Here is a 22,273-nt window from a genome sequence, read left to right as displayed (position 1 = left end):
AGTGTGTTGTATTATATACATGAATTAGTAAAGTTATATGCAATTACTGTGAGCCAGCCATTTTTTTTACTTTTTTGTGTCTGCTTATATCACTGAGTGGTGGTCAGTGGGCTGGGCAAACAGTCTGATGTGCTTAAATGCTAATTTATTTTTAGACATTTACCTGCAAACCAGCTGAGATGCCTTCACAGATAGACATATTCCCACTATAGGTATCTGGAAGACTTGAAGTAAGATTCCATCGCACATCATCACCGACAGTAAGGTACAAAGGGCTTCTTACTTCTGATGTTTCGTTAAATGTGACTATGCCAACATAAGAGCCAGGCTCAACCAATTGCTGGATGAAGATAGCTGCTGCTTGTCGTAGTCGATGGAACCGCTGACCCTACTTATGGTACAGTGAAGGATTTTAGGAGAATTAGTAACAAACACAAATAAAGCAATTCCTTACATACCACATATAAATTAGAAAGAGCAGTTGGAGGATCGCTTTCTATGATGACAGCATAAGGTTTTTCAGGGTATACAAGTGAGTTCTTTAACATTAGGGCCCCTTTTACATGGGCCGAGGATAGAGACAATTATCAGGGATGACTATTTGTATGTCCTGATAATTGGCCTTTGTAAAGGTGCCACCAATCATCTGATAAACAAGCAAATCTTTGCTTGTTGAGTGATCACATCTTTCATGTGCTTCTTAAAATGATCATTTGTGAGCAGAACATTGCCCTGTGCAAACAGTGGTCTGCTGCCCACATAAAATGAATATGTATTCATCACAGTAGGGATCATTCATCCCCATACAGAAGGGATGATTGATGCGTATAAATAAAGCCTTACTGTGTCTCAACAAACAGGCAGTGATTAGTAATGAGCAGTTCCCTGTGCATCGGGCAGTTTAAAAGGAACATTAAAGTAGTCACATTTTGGAATTCCCACCACAAGATGTAGTAAAGTCAACATTTAAAAAGTGACTTAACATTGGGCAGTTATCTCATATAATATAGAGATTAAAAATATTTTATCTATGTGCATATCATACACACAATCAGATAAACTTATCTGGGGTCTCCATATTGCTCTAGATTTTTGTTTGTATATACCATACATGCACGTGTCTCGTTCCATCTAGTCCTTGAGATATTTATCTTAGTGGGAAGGGGGGTGATATCTAAGGTTGTCTTAATTTACCAACTATAGTAAGACCTCCTGATGAACCGCAGGATAAGACATCCAGGGGAGAAACTCGTTGGGCCAATAGCTAATATCCTGAGACATCAGAACTAGTGATGAGCGAATCGACTTCGGATGATTCGCTAAAAACGAACGTTGTAATACTGTATGGAGTTCCCGCTCCGTGCAGTATTAGAATGTATTGGCTCCGATGAGCCGAAGTTATTCCTTCGCGAAATCCTGCGAGACTTTGTGTAATAACTTTGGGAATTATTACTGTAAAAAACCTTGGCACTGAACCGGAGTTCAGTACTAAGGTTTTTTACAGTAATAATTAATTCCTGACGTTATTATACAAAGTCTCGCGAGACTTCGCGAAGTAATAACTTTGGCTCATCAGAGCCAAAACATTCTAATACTGTACGGAGCGGGAACTCCATACATTATTACCATTTTTAATTTCTGTGAGTTCTTTCAGCACTGGGTTTAAAGCTTTTGATAATGCTTGAGAGATGAATGACATAGAGATGGGTTGGTCTGATAGAGTATCTGTTTGGTCATCTTCATCACTGTCTCTTTCATGGTGTTCGAGCTCTGAGCGAGACAGGGTGCCTTTTGAGGTGGCGGACTGCAGGGCGGGTACTTCTACTCACGCTGCAGCTTTCAGGTTAGGTTCCAGGATACTGTCTCTCTCCGGCAGAAATGGAGACCAGGGTAAGTAGCTGAGGTAAAATCTCTCTGCCTATTCGAGGTCCGCGGGGCCGGGCAACAATGGCGGGTGCCCTGTTATGTTAGTGAGAGACGGGTATCTTTGGGTGTTTCTTCAGCTGCTTTGCTTACAGAGCGGTGCAGGTGTCTTCGGTTGGGTACCTCTTGTAACGGTGTTAACGGGTCCCGTTCCCAGCTCTCAGCAACTTTAGTCCGCAGTCTTCAGTCGGCTGTAAGCCCAAATGTTATCTGCGGTCCTGTGCCTCCCAAGACTTCTGGGATTTGGCTCCAAGTGTGACCGAAGATGTTCTTTGTTGTTCTCTGAACGTTCCAAGTCCCTCTTGGCTTGAAAAGGTAATGGATGGCGTTAGATTTAATAATCTTTAGCAGAGCTGTGCTGAGAACCGACGCTTCCCTTCAGCTTCCAGTCACGCCCCCCTCCATACATTATTACAGCAAAGTTTTTAGCAAATTTACTTTACCATCCGAAGTTGATTCGCTCATCCCTAATCAGAACAATTAAAATCCTACCTTCCTGTTTCATGTGTACATAGGCTCTATTAGTATACATAAATACAAGTACTTTTTTGCAATCCCACTTCTTTACCTGGATACCCCAGTGTGCACAGGATTTTGTGTTGTTTTTTTGGGGTTGTCCTTGGTTATATTTTGGGGATCTTTTTAATTGTAGTAATAAAGGTTAGATTTTAGGGGAAGTATTTTACATTTTTTTTCTTTCTGTGATATTTTTTGAGTACTTCTCCCAGATCTTTGGACCCACTGAGGGTAGACTAGAAGTCTGTGACACCAGCTACATTGGAAAGGATCCTTTAACCCTTGAAATAAATCTAGCAGAGCAGTTGTAGCAATGAATGGGGAGATCTCTGGATCCATGTGAGGTACAGGGCTGGTTCTAAGGCCTCATGCACACAACCGTTGTGTGTTCTGCAGTCCGCAAATTGCGGATCCGCAAAACACGGATGGTGTCCGTGCGCGTTCTGCAATTTGCGGAATGGCACGGACAGCCATTGATATAACTGCCTATTCTTGTCCGCAAAACGGATAAGAATAGGACAGGTTATATTTTTTTTACGGACCATGGAACGAAGCAACGGATGCGGACAGCACACGGAGTGCTGTCCGCATCTTTTGCGGCCCCATTGAAGTGAATGGGTCCACATCCAAGCCGCAGAAAAAACTGCAGCTTGGATGCGGACCCAAACAACGGCCGTGTGCCTAAGCCTAAGTGTGTTAGAAAGAGAATGTCATGTACTATATAAGATTGGGTTTTACAATAATCATGGGATAACCCCTTTAAGTTAGTATACTAATCTCGGTTTCTAATTTCTTCCTGCATTAACAGAAACAATGTGGTATTTACCGTGGCCATATTGTCAGACACATCCAGAACCAGGCAAATCACTCTTACTCTGGACTTTAGCATTAAAAAAGATGGAGATGGTGGAACTTCAGCTTCTGACATTGGTCCAGTGGTTATAAAGTCATCTGAACTTTTAATAACATCCCATGTGCTACGATAGCTGCATATTTTGTTCTGTAGATTCGGCGCTTCCTTGTCGTGGTTGCTTTCAGAACAGAATTCCAAAATCTACAAAGAAATGTAATAGTGAGATTTTTAAACCAATACAATGAAATGCAAATCATTATTAAAGAGTGTACACTCTCAGGGACTAACTGTCCTAGCAGCAGGGACCTTCAGGTTCCTGTAGACCTATACAATATATGCATTAATGAAAGAAGGGAGGGATATACAAAAATTATTTGGCATAACTGGTATGACATCCTTATAATCAATAACTGGATCAGAAGATTTAAGTTATAAAGAAATAGTTACAGTTATAAAAGATCTAGTTATTGTCCCACCATAAACCCCCCCACCCCTCCCCCAGAGTAGGGGGATGTGATGGCAAGCACGATGTAAGCTTATAGAAATGGTGACTGGTGATTGGGCTGCAGCTTCCCGGTATCTGTAACAATGCGGACAGCTTCCTGTTAGCGTTTCAGGAAGAAGTCTCAGCTTTCCATTAAACATATAATGGAGTCACACCTTAAGAAGGACGGATACCAAACTCACTACTTTAGGCATTTTATGTGTTGCATAGCATGCCTGGAATGCACAATAAAGCAAACACGTCAATGTCATCTACCCATAATATGTTACTGCAGTATTTTATATACCTTTATGCCTATTTTTGTGCTTTAGACAGTATGTACTAAAGTCTACACTGCCAGACAATCAGGAAAACAGAAACACACAGCATATTTATGAAAATTAGATCCATCCGATCCAATGAGTTTGTTCCTTTTCATTACATTTTTTGAGAGGGCATATGAATGGAACATTTCTGGATGCAGCGGAGCTAGTTATGTTTATTTTCTATTTTTTTGTGTTTAATTTTATATGTAAAATTGGGAAAAGGGGTGGGTGAAAACAAAAACACAGAAATATAGTGGCAAATCTGGGGGAGCTGCTCAACCCCTAACACTGTAGCGTGTTTTTCATTGGGGGAGCAGCCCCACCGCATGTGGACCGCAGCAAACGACTATCCCCAGCAAAAAAAAATTGCATACGGTGGAGGATGTCGGCGCGGTCCACATGCACCACAAAGGCATCCTACACAAAACGGAGCATTGTGCGGATGAAAATATAATCATATAAATCACAGAAGAAATGCACCAAACGGATATGCCCCTGACTATACTGGCTAGTCATAAATGTAGATATTAAAAGCTGAGACTTTTGCCAATATATTCCTGTCAGGAAGATATCGGAGCCCATCATGCACCACGTCACGGTCACTCAGCATGGCAAGGGGTCCTACCACTAAGCTACCTATGGTGTGAACAAGGTCTGAAGGTGATGTGGGTGATTTGAATTGTTTATCGTTTTTGTGCTTAATATTTAAAAATATTGTACACAAACATAGAAGATGATTCTTTATGGTAAGAGCAGTGAGACTATGGAACTCTCTGCCTGAGGAGGTGGTGATGGGGAGTACAATAAAGGAATTCAAGAGGGGCCTGGATGTATTTCTGGAGTGTAATAATATTACAGGCTATAGCTACTAGAGAGGGGTCGCTGATCCAGGGAGTTATTCTGATTGCCTGATTGGCGTCGGGAAGGAATTGAAATCGCATTCCACATTTTGCCCTTGTGGTTGAAGCGTGTCTAGATTAAACATCCATTCCACTTCCCTTCGGTTTATTTTTGTGATGGGGTAAGTTTTTCGCGGCCAGGAAACACGGATCACAGATGCGGCTGCCAAACGATGCATTTCCGATTTTTCCACGGACCCATTGAAAGTCAATGTGTCCGCGAAAAAAAAATGGAAAACGGCACAACGGCCACGGATGCACACAACGGTCGTGTGCATGAGGCCTAATGGAGTGAAAAAAGTCCCCCAAAAAGTCCCAAACGCTAAAACTGTGCACAAATCTGCTCTGCACTATGCTTGCCAGTTTTCTGAAAGTGGGCGTGTCTTCTTATGTAAATGAATCTCTAGACAGATTTACTATTGGGACTATTTAAAAAGTCGCAAAAAAGTCGCAATTTCACTCCAGTGAGGACCATGCTTATCTTATGAGACTTTTTAATAGAACATGCGACTTTTTCATAAAAACGTGCAACTTTTTCGTAAAGATGTGCGACTTTTGTAAAGCCGCTTGCTGCCGGATAAACTGCTACAGTCAAACCACATTTATTACAGTCTTAAAGGGCCGATCATAAATCTGACTTGGCTAAAACTGACTTTAGCCCCCTTCACGTCTGCAATCTGTATATATACGTGATAGCTGCACATACCCCGTGCAGCTACCACGTATATAAACGGTCTGGCAGCTCTTTAATCCAAGCGCTGGATTAAAGCTTCTGCCCCTGCCCTGTATGCTGTCACGGACAACATACAGTGCAGTAATGCCGGCAAGGGACCAATCAGAGTGGCCCCTTGCCGGCAATCGATCCGATTGGTTAGTCTGTGCAGACTAACCAATTGGATCGCGGCAGTGTTAAAATGCCGGTTTCAGGCTCTGATCTGCGCTCTGCAGATCAGAGCCTGAAATCGGTAATGTGTCCTGAAGCCCCCGATCTTTGCCCCCTTGAAGTCCCCTCCTTGTTCTTGTCCTGCCCCCGATGCGGTCCGCCCCCTCCTGCCCCGATCTGTGCCCCCTTCTTGTCCATCTTCTTATCCTGCCCCCCCGATGCGGTCCGCCCCCTCCTGCCCCGATCTGTAAGTAAAATGCTGCCCCCCCCCCTCCCCCGTTTCCAGCGCTGCCCCCTGTCCCCTGCCCCCGATGCGGCCCCCCTTGTGTGTGTGATGGCGGCGGCTCCATTCCTGAGCCGCCGCCATCAGCAGCGTGTGTCAGCTCTATGCGGACACTGCTGTAACCCCATAGATGCCGCAGTAGTGGTTAATAGAGGGAGGGGGCAACCATCTCTCAACCATCGATCGCAGCGCCCGATGGTTTCCATGGCAACCGGACGCTTTGCAAAGGCGTCCAGTTGCCATGGTATAGGCGTCCAGTGCTGCCACCTACAGGCATCTGATTGTATTATACTTTGCAATGCAAGAGCATTGCAAAGTATAGTACAACCATCAGCCCCACTGGTTCTTCAAGATCCAAGAGGGAACTGATAAAAAAAAAAAGTGAAAATAATAAAATTTGAAATAAATAAATTTCCTTTTACTCTAAAAAAAAAACAAAAAAAAAAACACACATATTAGGTGTCACCGCGTCCGTAACGACCATCTCTATAAATATATCACATCATCAACCCCGTCCAATAAACACCATAAAAAATAAAAAATAAAAACGGTGTAAAAAAATAAGCCATTTTTGTCACCTTACATCGCAAAAAGTGCAACACCAAGAGATCAAAAAAGGCGAATATACCCCAAAATAGTACCAATCAAACCATTACCTCATCCCGCAAAAAATGAGCCCATATTTAAGACAATCGCCCAAAAAATTAAAAAGCTATGGCTCTCAGACTATGGAGACACTAAAACATCATTTTTTTGGTTTCAGAAATGCCATTATTGTGTAAAACATAAATAAGAAAAAGTATTCATATTGGGTATTGCCACGTCCGTAACGATCTGCTCTATAAAATTGTCACATGACCTAACCCCTCAGATGAACGCTGTAAAAAAAAAAAAAAAAACTGTTCCAAAACAGCCAATTTTTTGGCCACCTTGTCCCATAAAGTGTAATAATGAATGATCAAAAAATCCTATGTACCCAAAAATGGTACCAATAAAAACCTCAACTCTTTCTGCAAAAAATGAGCCCCTGCACAAGACAATCGGTAGAAAAATAAAAAACATATGGCGTTCAGAAACCAATCCAGCAAAATCTGCCTTCCAAAAACCATACGGTGTTCCTTTCCTTCTGCGCCCTGCCGTGCGCCCTTACATCAGTTTACGACCACATGTGGGGTGTTTCTGTAAACCGCAGAATCAGAGTAATAAATATTGAGTTTTGTTTGGCTGTTAACCCTTTATGTGTTAAAGAAAAAAATGTAATAAAATAGAAAATCTGCTAAAAAAAGTGAAATTTAGAAATTTCATCTCCATTTTCCTTTAAGTCTTGTGGAACACCTAAAGGGTTAATAACGTTTGTAAAATTGGTTTTAACCTCCCTGACGGTATTCCCGAGCCTGACTCGGGGTTAATTTTTGCTGCCAGGAGCGGTGGCTCGGGGTAACATTGCAGAGTCCCTTCACCTTCTGCCAGCGATGTTCTGCGCTGAGAGCGGACCTGCTGACGTCATAACATCACGTGGCACTCCTAGATCACGTGGATCGGAAACAGGAGAGCCACGATCTATTTCACATGTATCATGGAGCTCGCTAGGGTCAGCAGTGCACTAAAAAAACTCCTGCAGCCTTGTACTGAAACTGTTGGTGATGTGCTGTGAGGGATTGTACACCGCTGGGGGCAGCTGCATGGATGCTGAGGGAGGGGGTATCTTGTTGTATGTGGAGGGCAGCTACATGGATGCTGAGGGAGGGAGTATCTTGTTGTATGGGGTGGGGGACAGCTGCATGGATGCTGTGGGAGGAGGTAACTTGTTGTATGGGGGTGGCAGCTGCATGGATGCTGAGGGAGGGGGTAACTTGTTGTATGGGGGTGGCAGCTGCATGGATGCTAAGGGAGGGGGTATCTTGTTCTATACAGGAAGTGACGCAGCAGCACAGGAATCAGCTGCAGAAGGGTGTGCGCGGTGCTGCGCAAGCGCACATCCACTGGCTTAGGAAAGAATCATTGCAGCGCCGAGATAGAAGTACTTTGTGCACCGCGCATGCGCACTTAGGGGTATAGAGATTTTGCAGCGCACAATGTTGCATCAGATCTCCTTACCCCAGAGTGAGCACAAATCATCAGGATCATCAGTTCATCCTGATTTGATCTGATGATTTGTGCGCGCGTGCGCACTCAGGGGTAGGGAGATCTGATGCAACATTTTGCGCTGCAAAATCTCTATACCCCTAAGTGCACATGCGCGGTGCACAAAGTACTTCTATCTCTGCGCTGCAACGATTCTTTCCTAAGCCATTGGATGTGCGCTTGCGCAGCGCACACCCTTCTCCAGCGGATTCCTGTGCGGCCACGTCACTTCCGGTATAGACTTTTGGCAAGGTATAGAGATCTGGCAGAACACCAGCCGGCATTTAACTTCCTGGTTCCGTTCCCTGCGAGCAGCAGCTGCGCATGGGAGCGGAACTGGGCGGGAAATTCTAATAAATATAAACATAAAAAGTGACAAACACACATAAAATAGGTTATACATTGTAATCTGAGAGGATTACACTGTAGAACCTCAGATCTGACATTTGATGACTGTACAGTGCCCCTTGCCTGCCATTTTACTGTCATTTGTGCCCATAAAATATTTATGTAAAAAATGGTACCACTTTTGGTACAAAATTCCTGACATAATCATACCGCCAGGAAGGTTAAGTAACTTGAGGGGTGTAGTTTTCTACAATGGGGTCATTTATGGGGGGTTTCCACTATGTAAGCCCCACAAAGTGACTTCAGACCTGACCTAGTCCTTAAAAAGTGGGGTTTGGAAATTTTCTTAAAAATTTTAAGAATTGCTTCTAAACTTCTAAGCCTTGTAATGTCTTAAAAAAATAAAATAACATTTCCAAAATGATGCCAACATAAAGTAGACATGTGGGGAATGTTATGTAATAAATATTTTATGAGGTATCACTTTCTGTTTTAAAAAGCAGAGAAATTGAAATTGAGAAAATTGCAAATTTTTAAAAAATTTTGGTAAATTTGGGATTTAAAAAAAAAAAAAAGGAGATATATATTGACTCAAATTTATGACTGTCATGAAGTACAATGTGTCACGAGAAAACAATCTCAGAATGGCGTGGATAAGTAAAAGTGTTCCAAAGCTATTACCACTTAAAGTGACGCATGTCAGATTTGTAAATTTTGACCTGGACACTGGGGCATCAATGACCTTTGGTCTTGAAAGGGTTAAAGTGGAGTGAGCTGTCAGAGCAATGATAAATCTGGCCCTATGAGTCTCAAGCCCGTTCTTTAAGTTTCTGATATGTTCTTGGATCCTAGTTTTCAATTTTCTGGTTGTCCTGTCTACATATTGGAGGCCACACGGGCACTCCAATACATAGATGACCCCTGTATTTTCGCAATTGATGTTTCCTTTAATTTAAAAAACCTGATCTTTTTTTATTGGAACGGACTGTCTGTATTGCTGTCTGCTTCTTTTCTTTACTCCTGTTCTTGCATGGGAGACAGAACCCACACCAAGTAAATTTGCTCCGCTTTTTTTCTGCGGTATTTCTAGGTAAGGCACTGTATACCAAATGATTCCGGAGATTCGGAGCGCTCCTAAAAATAACATCCGGATACTTCAGAATTTATTTTCCTAAAATAGGATCGTTACTCAAGACCCTCCAATTCTTCCTCATGCCGTTCTTAAGCAAAGCTACACTCGTGTTGTACTGTGTCAAAAAGGTGAATCTAAAATCTTTATCTTTCCTGGTGACTCTTTCAACTCCTAATTTTGCGCTTTCCTCTATATCCTTACTGCACTTTTCCAATTCATCCTCTTCATAACCCTTCTCTAAAAAACGCTCCTTGATAAACTGGCTTTAATCTCTGTAGTCCTTAATTTCTGTACAGTTGTGATGGATCCTTTTAAATTGTCCAGACAAGCAAAAGAATAGCGGCACTCACCGCTGCCACAATGTTAGCTCTCCTTTCTGCGTTTTCTTGTTTAAAGCTGGACTAATATTTTCTCTTTCCCAAAGGGCCATAAACAAATTTGCTAAACTTGGGGTAAACTTCGCCCCTATTGCCGTCCCAGTGCATTGTAGATAATAAGTGTTATCAAACATAAAATAATTATGGCAAAGACAGAAATCGATGCAATCAAAAATACATTTCTTTTGATCTATATTCATAAGGGGGTCGCTATTTAATGCTTCTTCAACCCCTCTCAAACCAAGATCTTTTGGAATAATTGTATGAAGAGATGTTACATCTGCTGTCGCCAGCCACGTATCTGCACTTCTAGTCTCCAGACAAATGGGGCCTTAAAAGTAGAGTAAAGTCATCCAGTATATGAGAGGAACATTCTGGTGCCTTAAAGTATGAGTTCAGGTTTATGGATGTACTGTTCAGTTTGGTTAAATTGAAGTAAATCTGTCAGCAGATCTGTACCTAGGACAATGGCTGACCTGTTACATGTGCACTTGGCAGCTGAGGGCATCTGTGTTGGCCCCACGTTCATACGGTATGTGCCCGCATTGCTGAGAAAAATGTTTTAATATATGCAAATGATCCTCTAGGAGCCACGGGAGCATTGCCATTACACCTAGAGGCTCAGCTCTTTCTCTCTGAACCTGCCACGTCCTCTGCACTTTGAATGATAGGGCCAGGGGTGATGACGTTTAAACTGCCTGGCCCTGTCAAAGTGCATAGGGTGCAGCAGTTGCAGAGAGAGCAGAGCCTCTAGGTGTAATGACAACACCCCCGTTGCTCCTAAAGACTAATTTGCATATGTTAAAACATCATTTTTCTCGTGCACATATGAACATGGGACCAACACAGATGTCTTCAGCTGCCAAGCGCACATGTGACGGTCAGCCAGTGTCATAGGTATAAAGCTGCTGACAGATGCCCTTTAAAACCTGAAAACAAAGCTGTGGCCAATGTCTTTTTCACCCACCATGGAATCTTGTGACATTTTATAATAGCTATACAAGGGTTATTGCATGTGTTGATTACATTGTATAATTCCACGTCTAACTTCCTGTTTCTGATAAAAATGAAAAGAATAGATGTTATAAAGATTTTACACACGTGAGTTTTTTGTGGAAAGAGTTTTTTTTTTTTTTTATTAAAACGTTGTATATTGTGGTGACTTACTGAAGATAAAGACTGCATGTACATTATTGAGGCTTTCACTTTTTGAGTACTGTTAACCAAGAACATACAACCTTCTTCCAAATTCCCAGTCTGAGGGTCAATGATACATTCTCCATCAGAGCAGGAGCGTTTCTTGCAAACATACATGCCCACGATTTCAGAGGAACATCTGGAACAGAATAGAACACAATCTGAGAATGTCAAAGTCATTCTCATGTGACTTACACAAACAATACATCTATAAGGGCTCATATACAGGTCCTTCTCAAAAATTTAGCATATTGTGATAAAGTTCATTATTTTCTGTAATGTACTGATAAACATTAGACTTTCATATATTTTAGATTCATTACACACAACTGAAGTAGTTCAAGCCTTTTATCGTTTTAATATTGATGATTTTGACATACAGCTCATAAAAACCCCAAATTCCTATCTAAAAAAATTAGCATATCATGAAAAGGTTCTCTAAACGAGCTATTAACCTAATCATCTGAATCAACTAATTAACTCTAAACACCTGCAAAAGATTCCTGAGGCTTTTAAAAACTCCCAGCCTGGTTCATTACTCAAAACCGCAATCATGGGTAAGACTGCCGACCTGACTGCTGTCCAGAAGGCCATCATTGACACCCTCAAGCAAGAGGGTAAGACACAGAAAGAAATTTCTGAACGAATAGGCTGTTCCCAGAGTGCTGTATCAAGGCACCTCAGTGGGAAGTCTGTGGGAAGGAAAAAGTGTGGCAGAAAACGCTGCACAACGAGAAGAGGTGACCGGACCCTGAGGAAGATTGTGGAGAAGGACCGATTCCAGACCTTGGGGGACCTGCGGAAGCAGTGGACTGAGTCTGGAGTAGAAACATCCAGAGCCACCGTGTACAGGCGTGTGCAGGAAATGGGCTACAGGTGCCGCATTCCCCAGGTCAAGCCACTTTTGAACCAGAAACAGCGGCAGAAGCGCCTGACCTGGGCTACAGAGAAGCAGCACTGGACTGTTGCTCAGTGGTCCAAAGTACTTTTTTCGGATGAAAGCAAATTTTGCATGTCATTCGGAAATCAAGGTGCCAGAGTCTGGAGGAAGACTGGGGAGAGGGAAATGCCAAAATGCCTGAAGTCCAGTGTCAAGTACCCACAGTCAGTGATGGTCTGGGGTGCCATGTCAGCTGCTGGTGTTGGTCCACTGTGTTTTATCAAGGGCAGGGTCAATGCAGCTAGCTATCAGGAGATTTTGGAGCACTTCATGCTTCCATCTGCTGAAAAGCTTTATGGAGATGAAGATTTCACTTTTCAGCACGACCTGGCACCTGCTCACAGTGCCAACACCACTGGTAAATGGTTTACCGACCATGGTATTACTGTGCTCAATTGGCCTGCCAACTCTCCTGACCTGAACCCCATAGAGAATCTGTGGGATATTGGGAAGAGAAAGTTGAGAGACGCAAGACCCAACACTCTGGATGAGCTTAAGGCCGCTATCGAAGCCTCCTGGGCCTCCATAACACCTCAGCAGTGCCACAGGCTGATTGCCTCCATGCCACGCCGCATTGAAGCAGTCATTTCTGCAAAAGGATTCCCGACCAAGTATTGAGTGCATAACTGAACATAATTATTTGAAGGTTGACTTTTTTTGTATTAAAAACACTTTTATTTCATTGGTCAGATGAAATATGCTAATTTTTTGAGATAGGAAATTTGGGTTTTCATGAGCTGTATGCCAAAATCATCAATATTAAAACAATAAAAGGCTTGAACTACTTCAGTTGTGTGTAATGAATCTAAAATATATGAAAGTCTAATGTTTATCAGTACATTACAGAAAATAATGAACTTTATCACAATATGCAATTTTTTTTTTAGAAGGACCTGTACATGACCACCGTTTTCTCCAGCCCGTCCTCCATTTTTTCACAGCGTGCTGCCAGGAGCACCCCCAGGTTTTTTTATAATGCCCACAGTAGTTTATCCCTGCATTTATAATACTCCCCTGTAATACCCCAGTATTTTTTTTTAAATGTTACTTAAGAAAAATAGATACACAAAAGTGTACAATACATGCAAAAGCTGAGGTATCTAATGCCTGCACCCTGCTCCCCGTGTCAGTGTATGGACAAAATTCATTTTGTAGAATTCTGTCACAAAATGACCTTCTGTGCAAACAAAAATACATTCTTTGCAGAAATTTTGTGCGAAAAATTGACAATCTGTGCGACATAATGACATTGTCACTAAATGAAATTTTGTGCTACAAAATAAAATTCTGTGTGACAAAATGGCATTTTGTGCCACAAAATTAGTTTCTGTGTCAGAAAATGACTAGAGATGAGCGAATCGAAGTTGACGAAGTGGAATTCGATCCTAATTTCTGGAAAAATTCAATTTGCACAGAAGTCGAATTTCCTCGCGCTTCGTGGTAAGAAATCGCATTTTTTCCTAAAATGGCTGATGCACATGGAGCAAAGAACTCTGGGAACGAGGGATCACCCACAATGCCATGCATGCAGCCAATCAGCAGCCAGCCCTCTGTGATGTCACAGCCCTATAAATAGCCTCAGCCATCTTGGATTTAGCCATTTTCCAGTGTACTTAGTGCAGAGAGAAACGTCAGCAGGTGCTAGGGACAGTGCTAGGAAAGACTTTATTGAGCTGAAAAAACGATTTGCAAGTTCAGGGAAAGATCATTAGAAGTGTAGGGAAAGGATAGGGAGGAATCATCTACACTATAAAAGTAGAAGAGGGTGCAATAGGAGAGTATACAGCCTGGGTAATAGGAGTGATTCTATTACACCTTGCTGCACTAACTGGGGATCCAAATTGCAGTTATGCTGCTGCTTTTAGGTTTGCACTATATTATAGCCCAGCAATTCCAGCAAACCTTGCTTCTTATTGGGGTACAAGTGCTGTGTAATACAGCCATTTACGGGGTGTATTAATAGGAAATATAGGTACGTCTTAGGAAAAATAAGTTAACACACATGCTTTATGAGACGTGTTATCTAAACTAAATGCGTTAAGCAAACACCTTCAACTGCTTTTCAATGGCTATTGTTTCAATATAACACAATGAGTTAAGAAATTTGAGTTAAAGTCTGTGTGTTAACCCTGCTACATCTGTACGTGTTATTAGCCGTTCTGCAGTGAATTTGCATTGTCATACAGCCATTGTTGCGGTGTATTAATAGGAAAAATAGGTATGTGTTATTAGCCGTTCTGCTGTGAATTTACATTGTCATACTGACACTCCCGTGACAGGTGCTAGGAGATCAGAGAGACTGGCAACACGTGGGTTAATCTGACTGGTTCCTTGTGGATCATTTGTGTCTGTGTTGTTTTGATAATAAACCATACCTCTTGCAGGTGTTGTTGGTTTGGTCATTTAACTCCCCCTATCTATTACTGCTTACCCCTTCTGGGGGTGCGGTTTATAGCTTCACAGTTTCTGAACTCTTTTTGGATCTCGGTTGAGCTCCTGGCACTGCTTTTGCTCCACGTGAAGTTAAGTGTCGTCTTCCCGATTTGTATTTTGTTTGTTGTATTTCCCTGTCTTTTGAATTTAGGTCTGAGGGAGACTCCTGTTCATCCTTCTGGTGGAGGAATAAGTTGTCTCAAGTCCTGTCACTATACCAGGGCCCTACTGGGTGTGTTAGGGCTCTAGGTTCCTGTGTATGAACTTTCCTACCATCGAGGTCAGTTCATACTGATAGGTAGTCAGGACTTGAATTAGGGTTGTTCTAGGAGGTGACCTTCTCTTTTACCCTAGTTTCCAGGCCTAGTTTCTGTCTCCTTTCCTCCTTTGCACAGTGTGGACATCTGTGACATTATAATGTCACCTATTGTATTGACAATTCTCTTAATACAACTTTTTCTGTTGTAACTACCAAGAATTTACCCTCTTTTATATCTGAGTTTGCCGACGTGTTTTCTGAGAGTGGATGCAAGGAGTTACCTCCACAACGGGAATATGATTGTCCTATCAATCTTATTCCCGGAGTTAAGTTGCCTAAGTCTAGGTTGTACAGTCGTGGCCAAAAGTTTTGAGAATGACACAAATATTAGTTTTCACAAAGTTTGCTGCTAAACTGCTTTTAGATCTTTGTTTCAGTTGTTTCTGTGATGTAGTGAAATATAATTACACGCACTTCATACGTTTCAAAGGCTTTTATTGACAATTACATGACATTTATGCAAAGAGTCAGTATTTGCAGTGTTGGCCCTTCTTTTTCAGGACCTCTGCAATTTGACTGGGCATGCTCTCAATCAACTTCTGGGCCAATTCCTGTCTGATAGCAACCTATTTTTTCATAATCACTTCTTGGAGTTTGTCAGAATTGGTGGGTTTTTGTTTGTCCACCCGCATCTTGAGGATTGACTACAAGTTCTCAATGGGATTAAGATCTGGGGAGTTTCCAGGCCATGGACCCAAAATGTCAAAAGTTATCACTTTTTCCTTATGGCATGGTGCTCCATCGTGCTGGAAAATGCATTGTTCTTCACCAAACTGTTGTTGGATTGTTGGAAGAAGTTGCTGTTGGAGGGTGTTTTGGTACCATTCTTTATTCATGGCTGTGTTTTGGGGGGGAAATTGTGAGTGAGCCCACTCCCTTGGATGAGAAGCAACCCCACACATGAATGGTCTCAGGATGCTTTACTGTTGGCATGACACAGGACTGATGGTAGCGCTCACCTTTTCTTCTCCGGACAAGCCTTTTTCCTGATGCCCCAAACAATCGGAAAGAGGCTTCATCGGAGAATATGACTTTGCCCCAGTCCTTAGCAGTCCATTTACCATACTTTCTGCAGAAGATCAATCTGTCCCTGATGTTTTTTTTGGAGAGAAGTGGCTTCTTTGCTGCCCTTCTTGACACCAGACCATCTTCCAAAAGTCTTCGCCTCACTGTGCGTGCAGATGCGCTCACACCTGCCTGCTGCCATTCCTGAGCAAGCTCTGCACTGGTGCCACTCCGATCCAACAGCTGAATCCTCTTTAGGAGACGATCCTGGCGCTTGCTGGACTTTCTTGGACGCCCTGAAGCCTTCTTAACAAGAATTGAACCTCTTTCCTTGAAGTTCTTGATGATCCTATAAATTGTTGATTGAGGTGCAATCTTAGTAGCCACAATATCCTTGCCTGTGAAGCCATTTTTATGCAATGCAATAATGGCTGCACGCGTTTCTTTGCAGGTCACCATGGTTAACAATGGAAGAACAATGATTTCAAGCATCACCCGCCTTTTAACAGGTCAAGTCTGCCATTTTAACCCAATCAGCCTGACATAATGATCTCCAGCCTTGTACTCGTCAACATTCTCACCTGAGTTAACAAGACGATTACTGAAATGATCTCAGGAGGTCCTTTAATGACAGCAATGAAATGCAGTGGAAAGTTTTTTTTGGGATTAAGTTAATTTTCATGGCAAAGAACGACTATGCAATTCATCTGATCACTCTTCATAACATTCTGGAGTATATTCAAATTGCTTTTATAAAAACTTAAGCAGCAACTTTTCCAATTTCCAATATTTATGTAATTCTCAAAACTTTTGGCCACGACTGTATAACCTTTCTGAACCTGAAAGACAGGCCATGAGAGAGTATATAACCGAGAGTTTGGCCAAAGGACATATAAGCCCTTCCAAGTCTCCAGTGGCAGCAGGGTTCTTTTTTCTTAAAAAGAAAGACGGAGGTCTTTGGCCATGTCTGGATTTCTGTGAACTTAATCGGATTACTGTCCATGATCCTTGCCCTCTTCCTTGCCCTTGATTCCCGATTTGTTTAGCCAGATTATTGGCGCCAAGGTGTTCTCCAAGTTGGACCTAAGGGGGGCATATAATCTGGTTAGGATCAAGGAAGGGGATGAATGGAAGATGGCTTTTAATGCCTTTCGGGTTGACCTATGCTCCTGCGGTCTTCCAACACTTTGTGAATGACATTTTTTATCACCTGGTGGGAAGTTTTGTAGTCTTGTATTTAGATGACATTCTAATTTATTCTCCAGACGTGGAAACACATCAGGATCATGTGAGACAGGTGTTAGAGATCCTAAGGGACAATAAATTGTAGGCAAAATTAGAGAAATGTGTTTTTGCTGTACACAAGGTGCAGTTTTTCGGTTACCTGCTGTCATCTTCGGGTTTTCAAATGGATCCAGGGAAAGTTCGTACTGTATTGAACTGGGATTAACCCTAAAATCTGAAGGCTCTTATGATGTTTTAGGGTTCACCAACTATTACCGAAAATGTATTTCAAATTATTCGACAATAGTGAAACCCTTTAATGACATGACTAAGAAAGGGACGGATGTCTCAGTGTGGTCTGATTCGGCGTTGCAAGCCTTTTCTGCGATTAAGGAATGCTTCTCTTCTGCCCCTATATTGGTGCAGCCGGATGTATCAAATCCTTTCATTGTGGAAGCGGATGCGTCTAAGGTGGGGGTAGGAGCAATTTAGTTTTTTTTCCAACCACCGTGTCTTTGTGCGACACAGAAAAGGTGAACGGATGGACTCTACATGCCTGGTTCCCACCGTGAAGCATGGAGGAGGAGGTGTGATGGTGTGGGGGTGCTTTTCTGGTGACACTGTTGGGGATTTATTCAAAATTGAAGGCATACCGAACCAGCATGGCTACCACAGCATCTTGCAGCGGCATGCTATTCCATCCGGTTTGCGTTTAGTTGGACCATAATTTATTTTTCAACAGGACAATGACCCCAAACACACCTCCAGGCTGTGTAAGGGCTATTTGACCATGAAGGAGAGTGATGGGGTGCTGCGCCAGATGACCTGGCCTCCACAGTCACCGGACCTGAACCCAATCAAGATGGTTTGGGGTGAGCTGGACCGCAGAGTGAAGGCAAAAGGGCCAACAAGTGCTAAGCATCTCTGGGAACTCCTTCAAGACTGTTGGAAGACCATTTCAGGTGACTACCTCTTGAAGCATCAAGAGAATGCCAAGAGTGTGCAAAGCAGTAATCAAAGCAAAAGGTGGCTACTTTGAAGAACCTAGAATATGACATATTTTCAGTTGTTTCACACTTTTGTGTTATGTATATAATTCCACATGGGTTAATTCATAGTTTTGATGCCTTCAGTGTGAATCTACAATTTTCATAGTCATGAAAATAAAGAAAACTCTTTGAATGAGAAGGTGTGTCTAAACTTTTGGTCTGTACTGTATGTCCTTCACGGCCCACTGGGTAAATGTTGTTCCTGCTCAGCCACACCAGCAACATGAAGAAAACCACAGAAACAAGATAATAATGCACTTATTAAAGCAGATGCAAGCACTATATATGGACTAAGTCCTCACCCTGATATGATAATGTCTGAGACACTTAGTCAATATATTTTGATCAAAACACATCTAAGCCCGCCACCAAGCGTCAAGGTGGTCTCAGGTCAGGCGGGTCCTACGCTAAACCTACCTAAGCCGTTGGGCTTCTATGTTCAGGAGCGCAGACCCCGCACACCAGCAACATGGCCAGATGATGGCACTGCCGCCTCCACGATCTCAAGCTGTGGATCCTGCGCCAATGTCCTCCGCTGCTGCCTCCTTATCCTCCACCTTGTCTTCAGCCTCCACTGCAGGCACAATTTGGAGTGCCCCTGCAGCATACCACATGTGCAGGGCACAGCAGTGTCACACTGTTCTGCACCTATTTTTCTTGGGCACAGGGAAGAAACTGCTCTGCATCCTCAATCAAGAAATGTAATCCTGACTTTCTCCTCGCCAACTTAAAATCAGAACCCTGGTCACCGACAATAGGAAGAACATGATGTCAGCGCTGCGTCAAGGAGGGCTGAGCCATGCGCCCTGCATGGCGCACGTGTTTAATCTGGTTGTAAAGCGGTTCATGAAGTCTTCCAACATCTGCAAGACATTCTGAAAATGGCCAGGAAACTGTGCATGCACTTCAGCCACTCCTACACTGCAAAACACACCCATCTTGAGCTGCAAAGGCAGAATGGTGTTCCCCATCGGCTGATATGCGACATTTCCACCCATTGGCACTCCACCCTCCATATGTTGGACCGACTATATGTACTCACCTGTGCAACTTCGATGTTAGCCAGTGGCAGCTCATGTGTGACACCTGCCGTTTGAGCAGGTGTCACGCATGAACTACTCACCAGCAGCTAGACATGGAGCAGAACCGGAACCAAGTTGTGGCATACTTGGAGTGCACCCTGCCACCCCACATCAAGGATCCCCTGGACTACTGGGCAGCCAAACTCGATTTGTGGCCGCAACTGGCCGAGTTTGCCCTGGACAAGCTTTCCTGCCTGACCAGCAGTGTGGCATTAGAGCGGATGTTTAGTGCGGCAGGGGCCATAGTGGACCCCAAGGAGAACTCGCCTGTCCACCCAAATTGTGGAGAAACTGACCTTTGTGAAGATGAGTCAGACGTGGATCAGCCAGGATTTCCATACACCAGTGCCTGATGCATCAGACTAGATCATCCATGGTGCCACACCCAAACTTTGTCAAAAGAGACCTGTTTCTTCTGGCTAAATGCTCCAGCTACTATTCTGATGCTGCCACCCGCCTGATGCCACACACCTGCTGCCAGGTTCTCCTACTGCCACCCACCATCTTCAGCTGTTACTGATATTGCCCCCACCTCCCCACTCTGTCACTGGGCCACTCTGTGGTCTCCTCATGCTGCTGCCACCTCACCACTCTGTGGTCTTCTGATGCTTTTGCCACCTCACCCCTCTGTTACTGGGCCACTGTGTTGATGACTCATGCGATTCCTCATGCAATTCCCAACCTCACCGCTCTGTGACTGAGCCACTGTGTTGACTCCTCATGCTGGGAGGAGTTCTAGGTGTGACGCTAACACTGACCTGTAAGGCTGAGTTCACATTTGAGTTATTTGGTCAGTTTTGGCCCATAACTGACCAAATAAGTGGCCTATCATCTGCGGTTCATACTGACTCACAGTATTGTTCCACTACCACAGCAGACTCCCTATGCGTGTTTCTGCAAGACACAGTGTTCTACACCACTATACAGGCTCTGCAGCCAGGAAATAGCAGTTTTTTTTATGAGATTCGCCACAAAAAAATTCGGATCTAATCAAATCTTTTTGGAAAATTCGGTGAACTGACCGAATCAAATTTTTTTGAAATTCGCTCATCTCTAAAAATGACATTTTGTGAGACAAATTGAAGCGTGTGACAAAATTCTATTCTATTTAGCAAAATGACATTCTGTGTGACAAAATGACATTGTGCCCAAAAATTTTAATTTTATGCTACAAAATGACATTCTGTGGAAGAAAATTCTTTCACAAAATGACATTTTGTGCCACAAAATAAAATTTTATGCTACAAAATAAAATTCTGTGACAAATATCTGTCAAACTAACCAATGTGTCACAAAATAACATTCTTTGTAAAAATGTTTGTCAAAATGACACAAATGAATTCTGTCACAAAGTAACAGAATTAGGACAAAATGAAGGAAATTATTTTTGTGTCACAAAATAATAGTCTATGTGACAAAATCAATTCTGTGTGACAAAAAGATTTCTGTAGAGACAAAATTAATTCTGTGATTACTGATTCATTATATACAATATTATATGTCACAGAACACATTTTGTGTCACAAAATGCATTGCGCGCAAACGGCACCCTGTAATGAGCGTGCCACGCAATAAGTGTACCATGTAGTGTGAACAGAGAAATACATGAGTGTTGATTTCCACCTGTGACAGAAGTGCTGCAATAAACCTGCATCTCCCAGCCTGGATCCTGGTGCAGGCTGTTGTGATGAGGTCATTGTGCCACCTGCACCCCGGTGCAGACAATCACGATGACTTCTGAGATCCTGCGCAGGTGCGACCCCCTGTGCTTACTGTCTCATAGGCTTCAGTCCTGGTGGCTTATAAGTGTAAAAGGTAGGGATCAGAGACATAGGCTCCCATCTGCCACCCCCTAATGGCAGATAAGGCCCTGCCCAGTTCTCTTATAGGTCGCAGCCCCCTGTGGCCTGACAGAGTGAATGGCAGGGTAGGGAGGCAGGCCGATGCCAGGCACCTCTTTGCCAATTGCCACCCGAGGCACATGTCCCCATGAAAGCTACTCCACTGCTCCGTCCGCTGTGAATTTTCCAGCTCTGGCATACTGCTGCTCAGCTACTATTCTTCTAAATGGAAGCTGAGCTGCAGTACACTGACACGGCCATTACATAGTGAACAGATCCATTTTATAGTTTTCTGCATCGGCAGCTGACCGAAACAGCTGTTCGGTGGGCAGGGGCGGATTGGCCATAGAACTTACAGGGAAATTTCCCAGTGGGCCAATGCCCAGGGGGTCGCCTGGGCCCTTCTCACGGCCGGACAGTGGAAGTTTTTGGGGATGTATTTTGTGCTGCTGGCAGTATTTTGTGATGGACTGTGGTATTTGGCTCTGTTGAGGTGGTATAATGTGCCACAATATGGTTTTGCTGGCCCTGCCTTCCATTAATTTGGACCCAACTAGAAAACAGGCCCACTTTTAGTATTTTTTCAGGGCCACTTTAAGTTCCCAGTTTGCCCTTGTCGGCGGGGTTGCCAAGTATCAGACCTCTATCAATCTGATATTGATGACCTACCCAGAGGATGTCACAAATATCTGAATCCCAAAAAAAGTGATGTGAAAAGCTATTCTTTTTCCATGTAAAGAACGGGGAAAATGTTAGAGAAACCCTTTATTAATCCCTTCAAGACCAAGCCAGTTTTCACTATAAGAACCAAGCCACATTTTTCAAATCTGACATATTACACTTTATGTGGTAATAACTCTAGAATGTTGGACTCCTCCTGAGGAAGCGAACTATACGCGAAACGTGCGTTGAGGAGCGCCTTCGCCCTGACAGCAGCCCCTGCAACACCGGTATGTCTTACCTTCATTTTGTACACCTCCTGGCTCTTTTGATCTGTGTGGTTTGAGCCTTGATAGTGTGGCCAACAGTTGTAAG

General features: G+C 43.1%; 1 protein-coding gene across 4 annotated transcripts in view; it reads right to left on the bottom strand.

Moving 5' to 3' along the window:
- LOC122943960 (calcium-activated chloride channel regulator 1-like) overlaps positions 1 to 22,273 on the bottom strand; it is a 66,711-nt gene that overhangs the window by 13,206 nt on the left and 31,232 nt on the right. For all 4 annotated transcript variants that reach the window (XM_044302117.1, XM_044302118.1, XM_044302120.1 and 1 more), the window contains 3 exons: positions 11,316 to 11,484; positions 3,266 to 3,493; positions 164 to 388 (listed from right to left, as the gene is read on the bottom strand). In XM_044302117.1, coding sequence (XP_044158052.1) covers positions 164 to 388; positions 3,266 to 3,493; positions 11,316 to 11,484 — 622 coding nt within the window. The remainder of the gene's footprint in view (positions 1 to 163; positions 389 to 3,265; positions 3,494 to 11,315; positions 11,485 to 22,273) is intronic.

The sequence above is a fragment of the Bufo gargarizans genome, chromosome 7, assembly GCF_014858855.1.
Source record: "Bufo gargarizans isolate SCDJY-AF-19 chromosome 7, ASM1485885v1, whole genome shotgun sequence".
Taxonomy (NCBI): domain Eukaryota; kingdom Metazoa; phylum Chordata; class Amphibia; order Anura; family Bufonidae; genus Bufo; species Bufo gargarizans.
Note: the sequence above shows the minus strand (reverse complement) of the source record. Positions and strands in the feature narration are given on the sequence as shown.